Here is a 14,647-nt window from a genome sequence, read left to right as displayed (position 1 = left end):
TTAATTAAAAATATGAAATGGTTTTTATGGAATAATGAAGCATTTATAATCTTAAATCAAAATTTAAAAGGGGGGGAAAAGAAACAAAAAGTTTGTTTTATTAAACATTTTTAATGTAAGTTGCTTAAGCTGTCTCCCCCCCCCTTTTTTAGGCCAAAGGGCTATTAATTTCGTTTTGGCATTTTGCATTGATTCACTGTAACTGTCGGTTCACTATTCAAATTATTGTTGCCAAATGTTAGAGCCCTGCAATTTATTTAAAGAAATTAAAAAATGAAGAATCTGCATGAATGTATGTATGTTTCTCACGCTGTGAAAAAACAACAATACCTAGAAACATCAAATTTTCAGTAAGTTGTCCTCCACTAGAATATGGGCAGCTTGAAGCCTGAACTTAAAATTTGTTTTATTATCTATTTGGATAATAAAACAAACTTGTTTTGTTTATTATCCAAGTAGATAATAAAACAAATTGTATAATAATTGGATAACAAAACAAATAATATTTGGAATTTGTAAAACTTTAACGATTTTTTGATTAAGAAATTCAACCATTTCAAAGTGAGCAATGGCAACACTGTTCAGGGGGGAAAAAAAGTTTGTCTGCAGCGTACGAGACTGTGTATCGGAAATTCTAAAGATATGATCTTTTTAAATTATTTTGTGATACTGCTGTTGAATTGAATTCTATGGTTTATGTGCGAAGACCACGATATTTATTAAATAAAGGTAACACACAAAACATTAAAAAGAAGGGCGGGCCCCTTTGGGCATAATCTGAAAGACTTCAGTTTTTTGGGGGGTGCTAATATTCTTCCCACTAAACTATCAGTAATTTTTCATTCTCAGAATCCTTTTTGTCACTTTCTTCACTATCAGTATAAATATTTTCTGGATTTAAAACACCAGGTCATCCGTTTGTTGAGTGCTCGTGAAAAATTTCTGTTATATCTTTTCCAATTATTATTACTTCTCCATGTTTCTTCATCACAAATTCCATTAATTGAAAAATTTTGAATTGTATAGCAATTAAAATGTACACCAAAAAAAAGTTTTTTGTTTTGAATTGACATTGCTTTTTCTGAAGCCCAAATTTGGCCAAGACCTCTATAGAAAAGAAAGCACCAAATATCCTTTCGCTGCTATCATTCCAGAATTGAAAAGAGATGTATAAGAGAATTTGAATGATGTCACCGAATTCAAACTTGCATTAAAAATTCAGCCAGAATTTTTTAGTTAGTTTGGCAGATACATATTCAGAGTCATCTGCTGTCTTTGCTGTTTGCCCATGCATTTTATTACCCTTTTTGTATTTTCTGTTGGCAGTTTTGGTTTGTGACAATACTTTTTTCGCCATTCTGCAATAATCAAATTTAAACTTTTTATATATATATATATATATATATATATATAGGCCTCAGTTAATTGAAAGTTGACAGTATTGACAATTGTTAACAGTAATAAAATAGAAGTGCACTGCTAATTTGTTGTAATGCATTAAATCTTTAAAAGAGAAAGAAATCGGTAATTAAAACCGTGTAATTTATAAGTATATAACATAAGAAATTAATTTGCTCTCTACTCATTTATAATGCAGTAAATTTTTGTAGTTTCATGATTTGTATTGTCTGTATGTGAAACTTAATTTTTTTTCTTTTGACTTTTTACAGTAAATTAATTGTTGTTTTGAAATATTATGTGGATAATGCACTCCAGAAGGATATCCAAGATACCCTTTTGCGTACTATGAAATCAATAGAGTATATTTTCAAGTTCATTGTGAGATCACGACAACTGTTTTCTGCGTATGTTTTTTTTTTTCCCTTTATTTTTGTCTTGTACGTTGTCATCTTTTGAATTGTGCCTTACCTCAGAAATTTGTGTATCTTTTATTTTTTACATTTAAACTTTTTTTTTAAAAATGGTTAATACTCAAAAGGTTTTTAAATATCAGAGCTTTTTTTAAAGTAAATTTCCTTTTTGAGTTGAGGTTTCTGATTTCTTCATAAGTATAGATTAGCTTATGAGTTGGCAACTGTAGATACTATTTTCATTTAAGAATAAAGGGAAAATATTTGTATGTTGATTTTTTTTTTTTTTTTTTAAATTTAACTGTTTTGTGATTTAAACTGCAATGTGATATTTTCAGACTACTATTTTTTCCCTTTGTTTTTCTGGTACTGTTCTGTTATCGGGACCGGTTTCAGAAATGTATGTATGTGTGCACATATGGATGATATATGCGTTTGTGTATGCATGCAGTATATGTACACACATATGTATGTGTGTGTATCCACATACTTCCACACATGCATAGATTACACAATTCTTGCATACACACACACTTATACACATACATGCAAATACACATACATACTTATACATATATACACACATATACATGTATACATACATTTCTGATTCAGAAGTCAAAACAACAAAAATCAGCGTTATATTTTCAAATTTTCGCAGGAAATTTTTAAATATAACGCTGATTTTTGTTGTTTGACTTCTGAATTAGTATTTTTTCGGCGTGTTATTGTGTCTTAATTATACATTTCTGAATTTGGTTCCGAAAACAGAAGAGTGCCATTTGAGCGGGTGTTAGTGTTCAGTTGTTTAAACTACAGTATTATTGATTTTCATCTTGCATTTTTTCAACTTGCTTTTCGTAGTATATTTTTGAATTATTTAAATGAGGCAGTGATTTTAAACTCAGAATGCATGTGAATCAGCGAATGATCTGAAAGCAGCTAATGATCCAGATTTTTCAACAAAGGTAAAAGTTGTTTTTAACAAAATAGAATTTTTCTAACTAAATTTTAAATTTCATTAACTAAATATTTATCAAAACATACATAAACAACAATAATAACAGAAGGGGAAAATATAGTGAAATCCTTTTCTTTAGCAGTGGATCGTACTGACGTAGGAATTTCTGCCATCTTATCCTAGTCATGTAGACTGGAATACATCTGTGCAGAGACAAAGCCTTAATCAATTCATCTGTCTCTTTTCCTGTAATAGTTGTTGTATGTATAAGTTTCATATATCTATGTCAGTATAAATTCTGTATTTGCAACAAAAGCACAACTGAAATATATTCACAGGCCATGTAAAATTGCTTCAGGATTGGATGCAGCTCTTGGGCTAGCACTGTGAGACCACTGGTCTAAAATGCATTCAAAAATAGCATGTATAAAAATTAACTTATTTATCATCTTCATCTTTTTTCTTTTTTAATGCATTCACCTGGACAGCCGTGGAAAGTTAGAGAAATAGAAATATAGATCATCCTGACAAATAATAAGCCATTCTTTAAATAGTAAACAAAACAAAACAAAAAAAAAAAAAAAAAAAAAAAATTCTCTTAAAAAAGTAAACGATTATTGCTTATTATCAGAATTATTGTTTTTCTTGCTGAACGTAGTTTATTCATCTTACATCAGATACAGTTTTATCAATTTATAGCTTTCTTATCTACCTATTTATTATTTAAATCAGTATTATTCTCTTGATATTACTGCCCTTCAAAAATAATGCAATTTAAAACTGCATTTTGTGGTTGTACTGTAACAAATTATTATATTAGCTAAACACTTTCAATCTAACATAATCCTTGCCCCCCCCCCAATTTTATTTTGAAGCAGCACAGAAGTAATATTTATTATGATTGATGTAATGTTACAATTTTCTCTTGGAGATGCTATGTTTTTTCAATGTCAAAAGGACAAAAATGTTTTTACCCTTGTCTCATTGGGTTCTTCTACAAATTTATTAAATTGAAGAACAATATAAAGTATTAAAAACTGAGGAATAATATAATCCCACTAAATTTAGCTTTGTCATTAATATTGAGTACTAAATAATATGAGGAAAAAAATGTGTGAATTTTGTATCACAATATTTCCATTGCATGCTTTTATTTTCTTTCAACACTGTTTGTCTTAGGGCTATAAATGCTTGGGCAGTTATTAAGAAAAGGGGAAAAAAGTCGGGGTAACAATTTGTATTTTGAAAGTAGCAGAAGAGCTAAAAGTTATGTATACTTCAAGAAAGTTGTAAGGTATTCCATCTACTTAAAATACCTCAGAATTTTCAAATAAATCTAAATATTGCGAAGCTGCAAAGTAACAAAATATAAATACAACAAAATTAAAACTGTGCATGATAAGCATGTAAAATTTTTGGTTTGGATTGTGAGCAGATGGATAAGCAGATGAAAATCCTGGAATTATTTATTGTGTGCTGGGATGGGGTTTGTGGTATTATTATGTAAAATACTGTAAATATATTTTTTCTGAATTTTGCATATTATAATTGAATTTATAATAATAATTTGGTAGTGATGTAATATTACATTTTGTGCATTCTTTTATAGAAAACTTACAAGTTATAGATATTTTGTGTTTTATGAAGTGCAATGAAATAATGTAAAATTTAGCTACTTATTACACTGTATAAAGCTAAGATCATCATTGAAGCTGCCACATCAATTATGACCCACCATGGTAATTCTAGTGTTAATTTAAAAACTAATTCAGGGATTATTGTTCAGGAATATTCTTCCAATTGGTGATGAAAAATCAGAGCAATTTAAAATTGAATTTTAGTGGGAACACTGTAATTCAAACTTTTTAAAGTTTTGGTGTTTAAAAAAATATTAAAACCTTCTTTTTGCCTTTTTAGCCTAAATGAAGATAAAGGTCGTGAAATGTTTGAACTTTCTCTTAATCAGTTACTTCACTCTATTACTGCCATGATGTTATATGATACAGATTCTACTCTTCTTGTTCAAGGTGCTTGCTTAAAATATTTTCCATATGCAATACCAGATATACTATCAGTTTTTGATGGAAAAGAGCTAAGGTAGGATTTTCTTTCTGAAAGTATTCTTTTATTATTATTATTTTAAATTTCTATTTCAATTGTTTCGTATATTCATATTTCGATTACAGTAAAACTCTAAGTATCCAGTCTGCAGATATTTGAATCTTTTGTTTTTCTTTCTGAACCGAATAAAACTAAACTTTTTCTTCATTGATTTACATGCTTTCTAATTCTTTAATTGATTTAAATAATATGAAGATATACAACACATTCTTTTTAAGAAAGTTGTTAATTAAATTAGATCAGGAGTCCCCAAACTTTTTTGACTGTTGACACCTTCAAAGATTTTTCTTTTTATTGACCTCTGTCAACTTTACTATTGCCTAAATCTGTCAACTTTACTATGATCAAATGGGAGGGAATAACCGCTAATATAATTTTTTTTAGCATTTGTTATTTATTTTATGGCATTTGTTAATTTTTTAGATTATATGTATCTATTTGTTGCATTTATATCTAATGAGATACCTTTTAATAAAACTTTATTTATTTAATTAAATTGACTGATGTAAGTGTGATGGATGATCAGTATCAATGTAATGCTGCCAATATTTAGAACAAACTTAAACTGTAAATAATTAAATGTTTCTTTCTCTCTCTTTTTTTAAAATGCATAATGTAAATGTAAAATATTTATGAAAATAATAGAAAAATACTGCTTAAATTACAGTATATTAACATGCATATAAAAGTTATTAAAAAAGGGAAGATAATAATAATAACATTACACATCTAGTTTCATCATCATAGCTCTTCAACTGCACATTCATCTAGGTGGCACATTATGGTTACATAATTTATTTACAATTACAGTTGCATGGCCATTTCTTATATAATTATATATCTATATTTATCTATCTTTATATGTTCATATATTTGTGTATGTGTACAGAAAAAAGTAAATAAGTCAAAATTTGAATTTTGATCTACAGTATTTTCTTTCAACACTGTTTGTCTTAGGGCTATAAATGTTTCTTTATTTTTATTTGGTTATTTTTCCTTTCTATACTAAAAATAGTAAGAGCTTATAAGAAATGTCTCTAAATTGGATCACTTCAAAATGAATGTTCCTCATGTGATTCTTATGTAATGCTGTTGGCAAAGGTAGTTACATAATACTTCTGTCAATAATAATACTTATTTCACAGACAACCGAAAAATTAGTCTGTATGAAACATAATGCTTCTGTCAATAATAATACTTATTTCACAGACAACCGAAAAATTAGTCTGTATGAAAATGTAACAATAAGTTTATCAAACATTCATTTAGAAACTAACCATTCTGTCTCTCACCTCTCTGCTATCAATTATTTCATCAAGAAGAGGTGCATGTACTGCACCAGTTTACGTGTGTTTATTTAAAAAATATTTGTCAATGAAAATAAATATTAGACTGATTGTGATTACTACACCATCTCTAAGCACCGAGCTCCACCATTTCATAATTAGATTTTGCACTGCATCACCAGTTTCATAATTATTACACATACATATCTATATAACAGTATGAAAGTAATTTTATATTTAAATAATTACAAGACAATTGTTTATCAGTCATTTTTATTTTTTCCCCATTGACCCCTCTCAGTGTCTTATCAGTTACTGGGGTGAGGGTCTACTTCTTTTTTTGCATTATAGTGCCAAAAAAAAAGTGCAAAAAAAAATTTTTTTTTGCATTATATTTGACCTTCTATTATCCATATTTTGTTATTTGGTTAAATGGACTGGACATTTAGAGTTTTACTACATTTCAGAAATGATTTCTTATTTTTAAAATACTTCAGAAATAATGTTCAGCTTTCATTAATAATAGTAACATCCTGGTAGAGCTGATAAGCAATGTTCCTAAAGATCGTCTGACTAAACAGAAAATGATGTGTGTGAATGACCTGGTGCACAGTGCTCTTTTTAAGATACCTGGTGAGTAATGCAAAAACAGCTTATTTAGTGAATGCTTTCCATATAATTCTGCTTTTTAAAATATTTGGTCACACAGTTGATCTACAAATATTTAGGATTAAATTCCTACAAAATCAAAATTTGAGGAAAACAATACTCTAAACCTTCTACATGCAATCTTTATTAGCCTGTACAATACTTGGCACATTCATACAGCTGCTCAACTCCTTCTTAGAACTAATTATTCGGTATATGTTTCTAATAACAGTTTTCTAAACGTCTTCAATTCTGTTAAAATAATTATGTTTGAAGAGAGACTTCAGGGAAAAAACTTCAAGTGTCAGATATGATGAATAAGGGGAGAGGTTTTTGAATCATGATACTTTTCTTTGCTAGAAACTGCTTGACAAGCGTAGAAATGTGTGAATATGCATTGTTATACAGCCAAAACCAGTACTTCAGTGAGCTCTTTCAGGCTTAATTTGTCAAATTCCGCTCAGGAGTCTCAAAGCGATTAACCAGTGAGTTATATCAGTTATCCAGATTAAAATATTTTACAATATTTTTGACCTTGTGGCTGTAAATATTTGAATCACTTATAAAGATGCATTTGGCATTTGCACAAAAATGAATTGCAGTTATAGCAATTATAAATGATTTATATTCAGATTGTATAAGAAATGAAAAAGGTCCAAAATTGAATGTCTAAATCATCCTAAAAAAATTCTCTAAAATCTGAAATATGTCAGTTTAAAAGTACCTTTTGTGCAAGAAAATGACATGTTCAGAATGTATCAAAAATACCCATAAATGGATAAATTTCAAGTATCTGTATAACAATGGAGCTCTTATAGATACAATGAAAGATTTAAAATGGTAACATCCACTTTTCTCCTAATCAGCACATTGGAAACCTATAAAGTGTATTGGAAAGGTAAGACGTATCACGAAAATTGCCAACGTAAAACATTTACAAAGAAGAACATTGTTAAGAACCAATTACAACACAAGAAGGGAGAAAATAGTATTGAAATTACAAGTTTTCAACTCTACTGTGTTTCAAGATTCTACCATAACTTTGCAGTTTCATAGCCACTGCAATCCCCCTCGACACCTCCTAAAAAAATTCTCTAAAATAGATACGTTACAGAGGCCACGAAAAATTCTCTTCAGAATTCATTTTAAAGCAGTTTATATTTTTTTTTGGAAGAAAGAGTCTTTTATTCTGTCCTCATGTACAGATATCATACAAACTCATCATTAAATTGCATTCAGTAGCGCTCCAAATGGATATTTTCATTGAAATATGCTGCCCAAACCTTTTGTGATTACAATATTTCCTTTTTACTTCGTACAAGGAAGTAAAAAAGGAAGAGCCTAAAGAATTCTTGTTTACTATAAAAGTTAATTAAGTTGTTGAGATGTAATGAAATAAATGCAATTAAATTTTAACCTAATTGTTAAACAAATATATGAATAAAACGTTAAATTAAAAATTAGTTTCTTTGGAATGTGGAAGAATTCTTTTCTTCTTACGGGTCATTCCATGGTATTTATGCCCAGATTATCTTACAGATTAATTTCGAAATTATTTAATAATTCATATCATCTTATTTGTTATAAATCATAATTTTAAAATGTATAATTTTAATTTAAATTGATAGCAGTTAGCCTTAGTCCTTTGTTCAAATAAAAAAAACCTTCGCTAAGTTCTAACAGAAAAGGTTTAACTAAAAAAGGAAATTTATGCACTCAAAACAAAAAACATAATATTAAAATACAAAGACTAATTAACATTTTATTCTCAGTTCCAGTTTTATATTTTTAAAACCTAGAAGTGAAAATACATAAAAATGCATACATATTTTTATGTATTTTTCACTTCTAGGTTATATAATTTTCACTGTTGGAGGATTTGGAGGTCCTCTTGAAAATGGAGGCCTGGAGCTTGTGCCCATTGGTTATCGCAGAAATCAGGTCCAGCAAAGAATTATTAAAATCAGTATATTTTAGTTGGTTATAGGTATTGCTGATTACAATTTCAATGCCAGTTCTTATTTCAAATGTATAATCCTTTCTATTCTCTTTTTTTTCCCCTGCCCAATCAAAAATGTTTGTTGTAACACCTCTTTATAATATTTCTTTCAGAGTGTCGTCATATACTGCTTCCTATGATTTGTGCTCAAGTGCGACCCTTGTTAGAAAATAAAGATGAGATGGAATTGTGCATTAAAATCATCAGTGACATCATGGTCACCCTTTACAATCGAGGCATTGGGGTTACCCACAATGACATATCAGAACTTATGCTGTCTATCTTGAGAACTATTATACAGTGTGTTGTGCATCTAGAGCGCAGTAATCCGTTAGTGGTAATTGTGCTTCCAGTTTTTAAATAGCTTCTCAATAAAAAGATATATATACAGTAGACAGTGTTCATAAGAATTACATTAGTAACTGCTATAGTGAATTTTAAATAAGGTTGATTTTATTACTGAAATTTATAGTAAAATAAGCCATATTATAATATTCCTTTATCATATTACTGCTTATATTACTATTATTACATGTAATTATTAACATTACTGTGTTATATTTGCTTAATGACGATTTTATATAATTGCTTAATGACGATTTTATGTTCCGTATAACAATATTCTGTACATATTGCATAATAATAAACTTCATATGGGAAACAATGAAATGTATTAGATTCAATTTACCTGCTAATTTTTATTAATATTTTAAAAAAATTGAAAAAAATCATTGATGTGTTGAAGTTAAATTGAACTTACTCAAATGAATTGAGTCAAATGGTTTGATGTACCTAGTTATGATTTGAAAATTTCAGCTAGGTGCCAAACATGAGAAAAATTTCTTAAAATTTGATATTGTGTTATGACTTTTATGAGAAGACTATTTTTACATCCGATTTTGTGCATAAAATATGCATAGTGAAATCCAAAAGCTTCTGGTTTTCCCAATTGAAAATTTATTATATACATATATTTGTTACAAATTTTGTATATATGTGAATAATTTTAGTGAAATTATATATGAAATTGTAGCAATTATATTTTATTATGCAACAAGAAAATCTAAAGAAGCGAAGCTTTTCCAAAAAAGTAAGAATACAAGGGCAAGTCTATTTAACTTTGAATAAATGGCTATCTTGCTAAATTGGTGAGGTATCGCCATACTGGCGACTGTTTTGGTGACTAATTTTTGTCACCGGATTTAGCAAGAAATCACCAAATTTTCGCAGGAGCTTTGCCTTTTTAGATGCACTTTGCATTGTATTGTGTTTAATACTTTTAGTAGTTTGAAGTATAATTACTGATTGTGCTGTGTGATACTGAGAAGAGTTGTACAAGTATTTATGTGAAAAGTTCCAGAACTGTAAAATGTTCCTTTTTGTAAATTAAATTTGATAAAGCTACAATCGATTCTGACTGCATTCAGTCTATTATGAACCTGTACTCACACAGGTTCACACACTTGTGTGCACACAGTAATCTCCCCACCCAAAAAAAAAAAAAAAAATGTATATGAATCTTTTCAAATAATTAGAAGTTCACATTTTAAGTTATATAATAAAGACAATTTTCTGCTTTAAAAAAGAAAGCAAATAAAGTATTACTTTATCCCCCCCTCCATGTACACAATTTATTTTACTTATTTCTTATCTGATAAAACTTTATCAAACCAAGTTCTTCCCTTGTATAATGGTCTGTCTTTCCTACTTCTCGGTAGAAATGTAACTATTCTGTTACGCCTCTATTTAGACGTGTAATTAGCCTCTAAAAATAGAATGATTAAAAGGTCATACCAGTATGTGATTGCACAAACATGTAATAATTTATAGTAAATAACTATATTAACTAAAAATTTTTTTCAGTTCTGTGTAATTCTTAGCTCTTCAGTTTTATTCTGAAATGCTTTCAGAGTAGACTATGAATCATAAATGGTTTTTTCTAGAGTTTGATTATTGTTCACAGTTATATGCAAGATCAATTCAATATTTATAATGTCTTCTTATTGTATTTTATTTTGTAGCAAACATATAAAATTATTTATTTGCTCATATTTAATTTTATAACTACTTTAGTATTCAAACTTAAGAGAATTTTGACAGTTGGTAAATTATCTGCTGAACTGATGGACAGATTTTAATGGGAAAAGTATACCATACAACAATCATGATATACTTGCAATATCGTACATAAGTCTTATTATCACAAGAAGATGTAAAAGGTTTTAGAACTAAATTTCCCCCACCCCATGAAAAGGTGTTAATAGAGGGTATGGTTCCCACTAATAGTTATATAGCTTTGACAATGAGACTTCGTAATGGTAGGGAAGCAATTGCAATTCATCCCACTTCTGCAGCGACACTGTTTTCAGGTATTGGAGGGTGAAGGAAAGTTACAGTTGCCCTCCCAAAAGCATTCCAAATATGTTCCATAGGTTTAGGTGCTGAGATTTGATTGGCCATTCAATACAATTAATATTCTTTTTTTCCAAAAAAAAAATCTTCCACTAGATCAGCCCTATGTAGGAAGCATTATCTATTGAACTGAGGGCGAACTGTATCTCTGAAAAAGCAAACATAGGGCTCTAACTCATCTGTGTGAAAGAAGACCTGCTGTTTGCATATTTTCACTTCTGTGTACTAGAAAGTCTCTTTAGTGTATGGTTTTGAACTTTGATGTCAACTTTGAACCAAGCATCATTGGAGGACCATTCTTTTTACAGATGAGTCCTATTTCAGCCTTACCAGTTGATCTCCATACCTGAAGCCTAAAGCCTAAAGCCTAGGACATGTCTGGGATGCCCTTGGGAGAGTAATTTGAACTCGCCTTTTGTCTTTAAAAACCCTCCAGGACTTAAAAACGATGTTGCTGGGGATGTGAAACACATGGAATCATAAACTGCCTGTTTTCCAATACACATTATGAAAGCTGTGTAGCTGTTAGAGGGGACTATCAACTGTCTTTTTTTGTCTGATCTTGCAATCTGTTTTAAACCCTCCTGCATCAGTCTCATGCACAATCATGGATGGGTACCATGAGTATTGTATGTTATATGTATATTATAATTATTATATCCTGTGTGCATAACAGATTTCTTAAAATCTCTCCATCAGTCCAGTAGATGATCAAATGTGAAAATTCTCTTAATTTTGATCACCAGTATAATTCAAGGAAGTTATTCCAGTTGGTCATGAAAAATCAGAGGAATTAAAAGTTGAATTTCACTTGGAATGTTGTATGAAATTACCTGGGCATATTATTTTTAAAATAAAAATAGAATCTAAAATTCTGTCAGTTAAATTTTTTAAATGTATCTAAATTCATATATCTAAATATATTTTAGGGTAATGTGGTGGCTACGATGATTTCAATACTTCGCCAGATGACTCCATACCATTACAATCAGTATATAAGTAATTTTATTACCAAAACGGATCTTCTCGACTTCATCATGGAAATCCTTCTTGTGTTCAGGGATTTAGTCAGCAAAGCTGTATATCCAACTGACTGGAATGAAATGATAATGTTGCAAAACAGGTATCTATATATGTTTTGTAATTCAGTCTTTCTTTCAAAATAATAATTTATTAAAAGTTATGAACGGTATTGGTATACAAGGTTAAATGCTTGTTGAAAAGATTATTCTTGCAATAAATGCATTTGTCTAAATATCAATGTTTGTTTATAATATAAAGTTAATGTACATAGTAATTTGAAACTTTATGTTTTCTCAAAATATGAATTTTATGTTTTTAGTATTATCCTGAAAGCTTTGAGGCATTTTTCCGTTACCATTAGGGATCGCTTCACAAATCCTTTTGAATACCAGGTTGGTGTGTATTTTGAAGGGTATATTCTACATCACATTCTGATTTTACAGTGTACTTAAATCTTTCGCATTTATGTTATTTTTCAACAGTGTTTATTGTGATTTTGAATTTCTTTAACAGGTTTGGAATAATTTTTTTCACTGTGCCATAGCATTTTTGACTCAAGATGCACTTCAGTTGGAAAATTTTTCTCAAAATAAAAGGAATAAAATAATTTTAAGGTAAAATTATTTTACATTATTTTTTTTCCTCTAAATGAATTCATATTTCCCAGCTCTCCTGATTTTACGGCAAGACCCCCAATTTTTCATTTCATCTGTAGGTCTTCTAGTGTTTTTTCGGATCTCCTGGTTTTTAATATATTTGAATTCAGACCATCTCTTTCAAATGTAGCATTAAAAAAAAAAGTTCATCATAAGCAATGAAGTAAAAAAAAAATTATGTAGAAAATGTTTACAAGTTCTTTTTTTTTTTTTTTTTTTTTTTTTTAAAGTGCTGTGGTTTTTGTCACATTAGCAATCTTTTAATGGAACTTACTGATTTTTTTAGTGATTTTTCAGCAGAATTTTTCTCACTAATTTTGATTGAATCTGATTTGTTCTTATCTCATTCTAGAGATCTGTAAAGCATTTTCTAAAGACTTGACATTTTCAGAAAATGCTTTACAAATATCTGTAGTGGTGCATCTTAGTAGTATTTAGATTTAAAGCAAAATGAATACTATGCAACTAGTATTTAATTTTGCTTAATACTTATTTTAATGGCACACATATAAGTTTATCCACATCATTATTCTTGATTAAACATTTTAATTGATTGCTACTTTTAATTTTTTTTCTTTAGAAACACTGGAGAATTAAATTAAATAAATTAGAATAAATTCATATTATTTGGATTTTCATCAGTATAAAATTATGAAAAAATTGCAAAATCAAATGAAATTAGCCCAAAAATGTAAAATTTTAGTAGGTTGAATTAAATTTTAAAAAGTTAATGTGTTCACCTCATAATTATATTAAAACTAATTTAATACCTAAATGATGTATTACAAAGTGATTTTAAGTCAAATTTCTCAATCTGGAGTCATTTTGAAATTGCTTTTCTAAGCTGTATGAAAAACTTCCAGTTTTCAATATTTAAAGCATAATAGCTAGGCAAATAAAAAATTTTCATCTCAAGTTTGTACTTTAATAATGCATTTTTTTCATTTCTTGATTTTCAGAATATGTATTTTTTATTTTATTTATGTTTTACTATTTTATTCCCTTTTTTTATAAAGAGAACAGCATATGTTTCTGAAATGTGAAATTAAGCATATAACTTTATTGGTTTTGTTACTTTTTTTTTTAAACTATTCCTGTCATTTGTTATTTTTGAGGGAATATCTTTACCCTATAGTAAACAGTGTTAAATATCTGAATAGGTGCATCAGAATGAAATGGTAATTAAAATAATTCTATGTCATTTGTTTCAAGAACAAATTTAATATTTATTGTAATAGTTGATCAGTAATGAAATAGCTATAGGTGATGCGAATTTGTGGGCTTTTGAATCAAAGTAATGATGAAGTTAGTTTAGAAATAACTTCAATAGTTTAAATCATAAAGTCTCAGTTTCATGATATTTTTTAATTGCATTTGCTTTTTCGCTGAAGAAATTTTTATAAAACACCGTTTATAAACTTTGGTATACATTATTTTTGTAATTTGCAGGTACAAGGATATGAGAAGAGAAACTGGATTTGAAATAAGAGCAATGTGGTTTAACTTGGGTAAGTATTTCGATAAAATGTCAGAAAAAAAGTCTTTTATTGTATAAAAATTAAGTAAGTACGTAAATTGCTTGAGAAATTTTGAAATCGGTTCTCTTATTCACAGTCTCACGACCCTACTGATCCCATATTTTTAATTTAAAAAAATTTGAATACTTCATACTGAATTAAACTTTTCATTGTATTTTATACGTGAAATATGTATCACTGTACAGATTTATA

The 14,647-nt window shown here is 28.6% G+C and overlaps 1 protein-coding gene across 2 annotated transcripts in view; it reads left to right on the top strand.

Moving 5' to 3' along the window:
* mbc (dedicator of cytokinesis protein myoblast city) overlaps positions 1-14,647 on the top strand; it is a 252,717-nt gene that overhangs the window by 159,058 nt on the left and 79,012 nt on the right. The window contains exons 22-29 of one of the 2 annotated variants that reach the window (XM_085811170.1): positions 1,671-1,805; positions 4,690-4,869; positions 6,706-6,812; positions 8,940-9,163; positions 12,168-12,361; positions 12,581-12,653; positions 12,775-12,875; positions 14,367-14,425. In XM_085811170.1, coding sequence (XP_085667296.1) covers positions 1,671-1,805; positions 4,690-4,869; positions 6,706-6,812; positions 8,940-9,163; positions 12,168-12,361; positions 12,581-12,653; positions 12,775-12,875; positions 14,367-14,425 — 1,073 coding nt within the window. The remainder of the gene's footprint in view (positions 1-1,670; positions 1,806-4,689; positions 4,870-6,705; positions 6,813-8,939; positions 9,164-12,167; positions 12,362-12,580; positions 12,654-12,774; positions 12,876-14,366; positions 14,426-14,647) is intronic. The other variant, XM_085811171.1, reaches the window with a different exon arrangement.

Source organism: Stegodyphus dumicola, chromosome 2 (assembly GCF_044657685.1).
Source record: "Stegodyphus dumicola isolate Sdum_Otavi_A_Nest chromosome 2, ASM4465768v1".
Lineage (NCBI taxonomy): Eukaryota > Metazoa > Arthropoda > Arachnida > Araneae > Eresidae > Stegodyphus > Stegodyphus dumicola.
The sequence above is the reverse complement of the archived record's forward strand: the minus strand, read 5'-3'. Positions and strand labels throughout refer to the sequence as shown.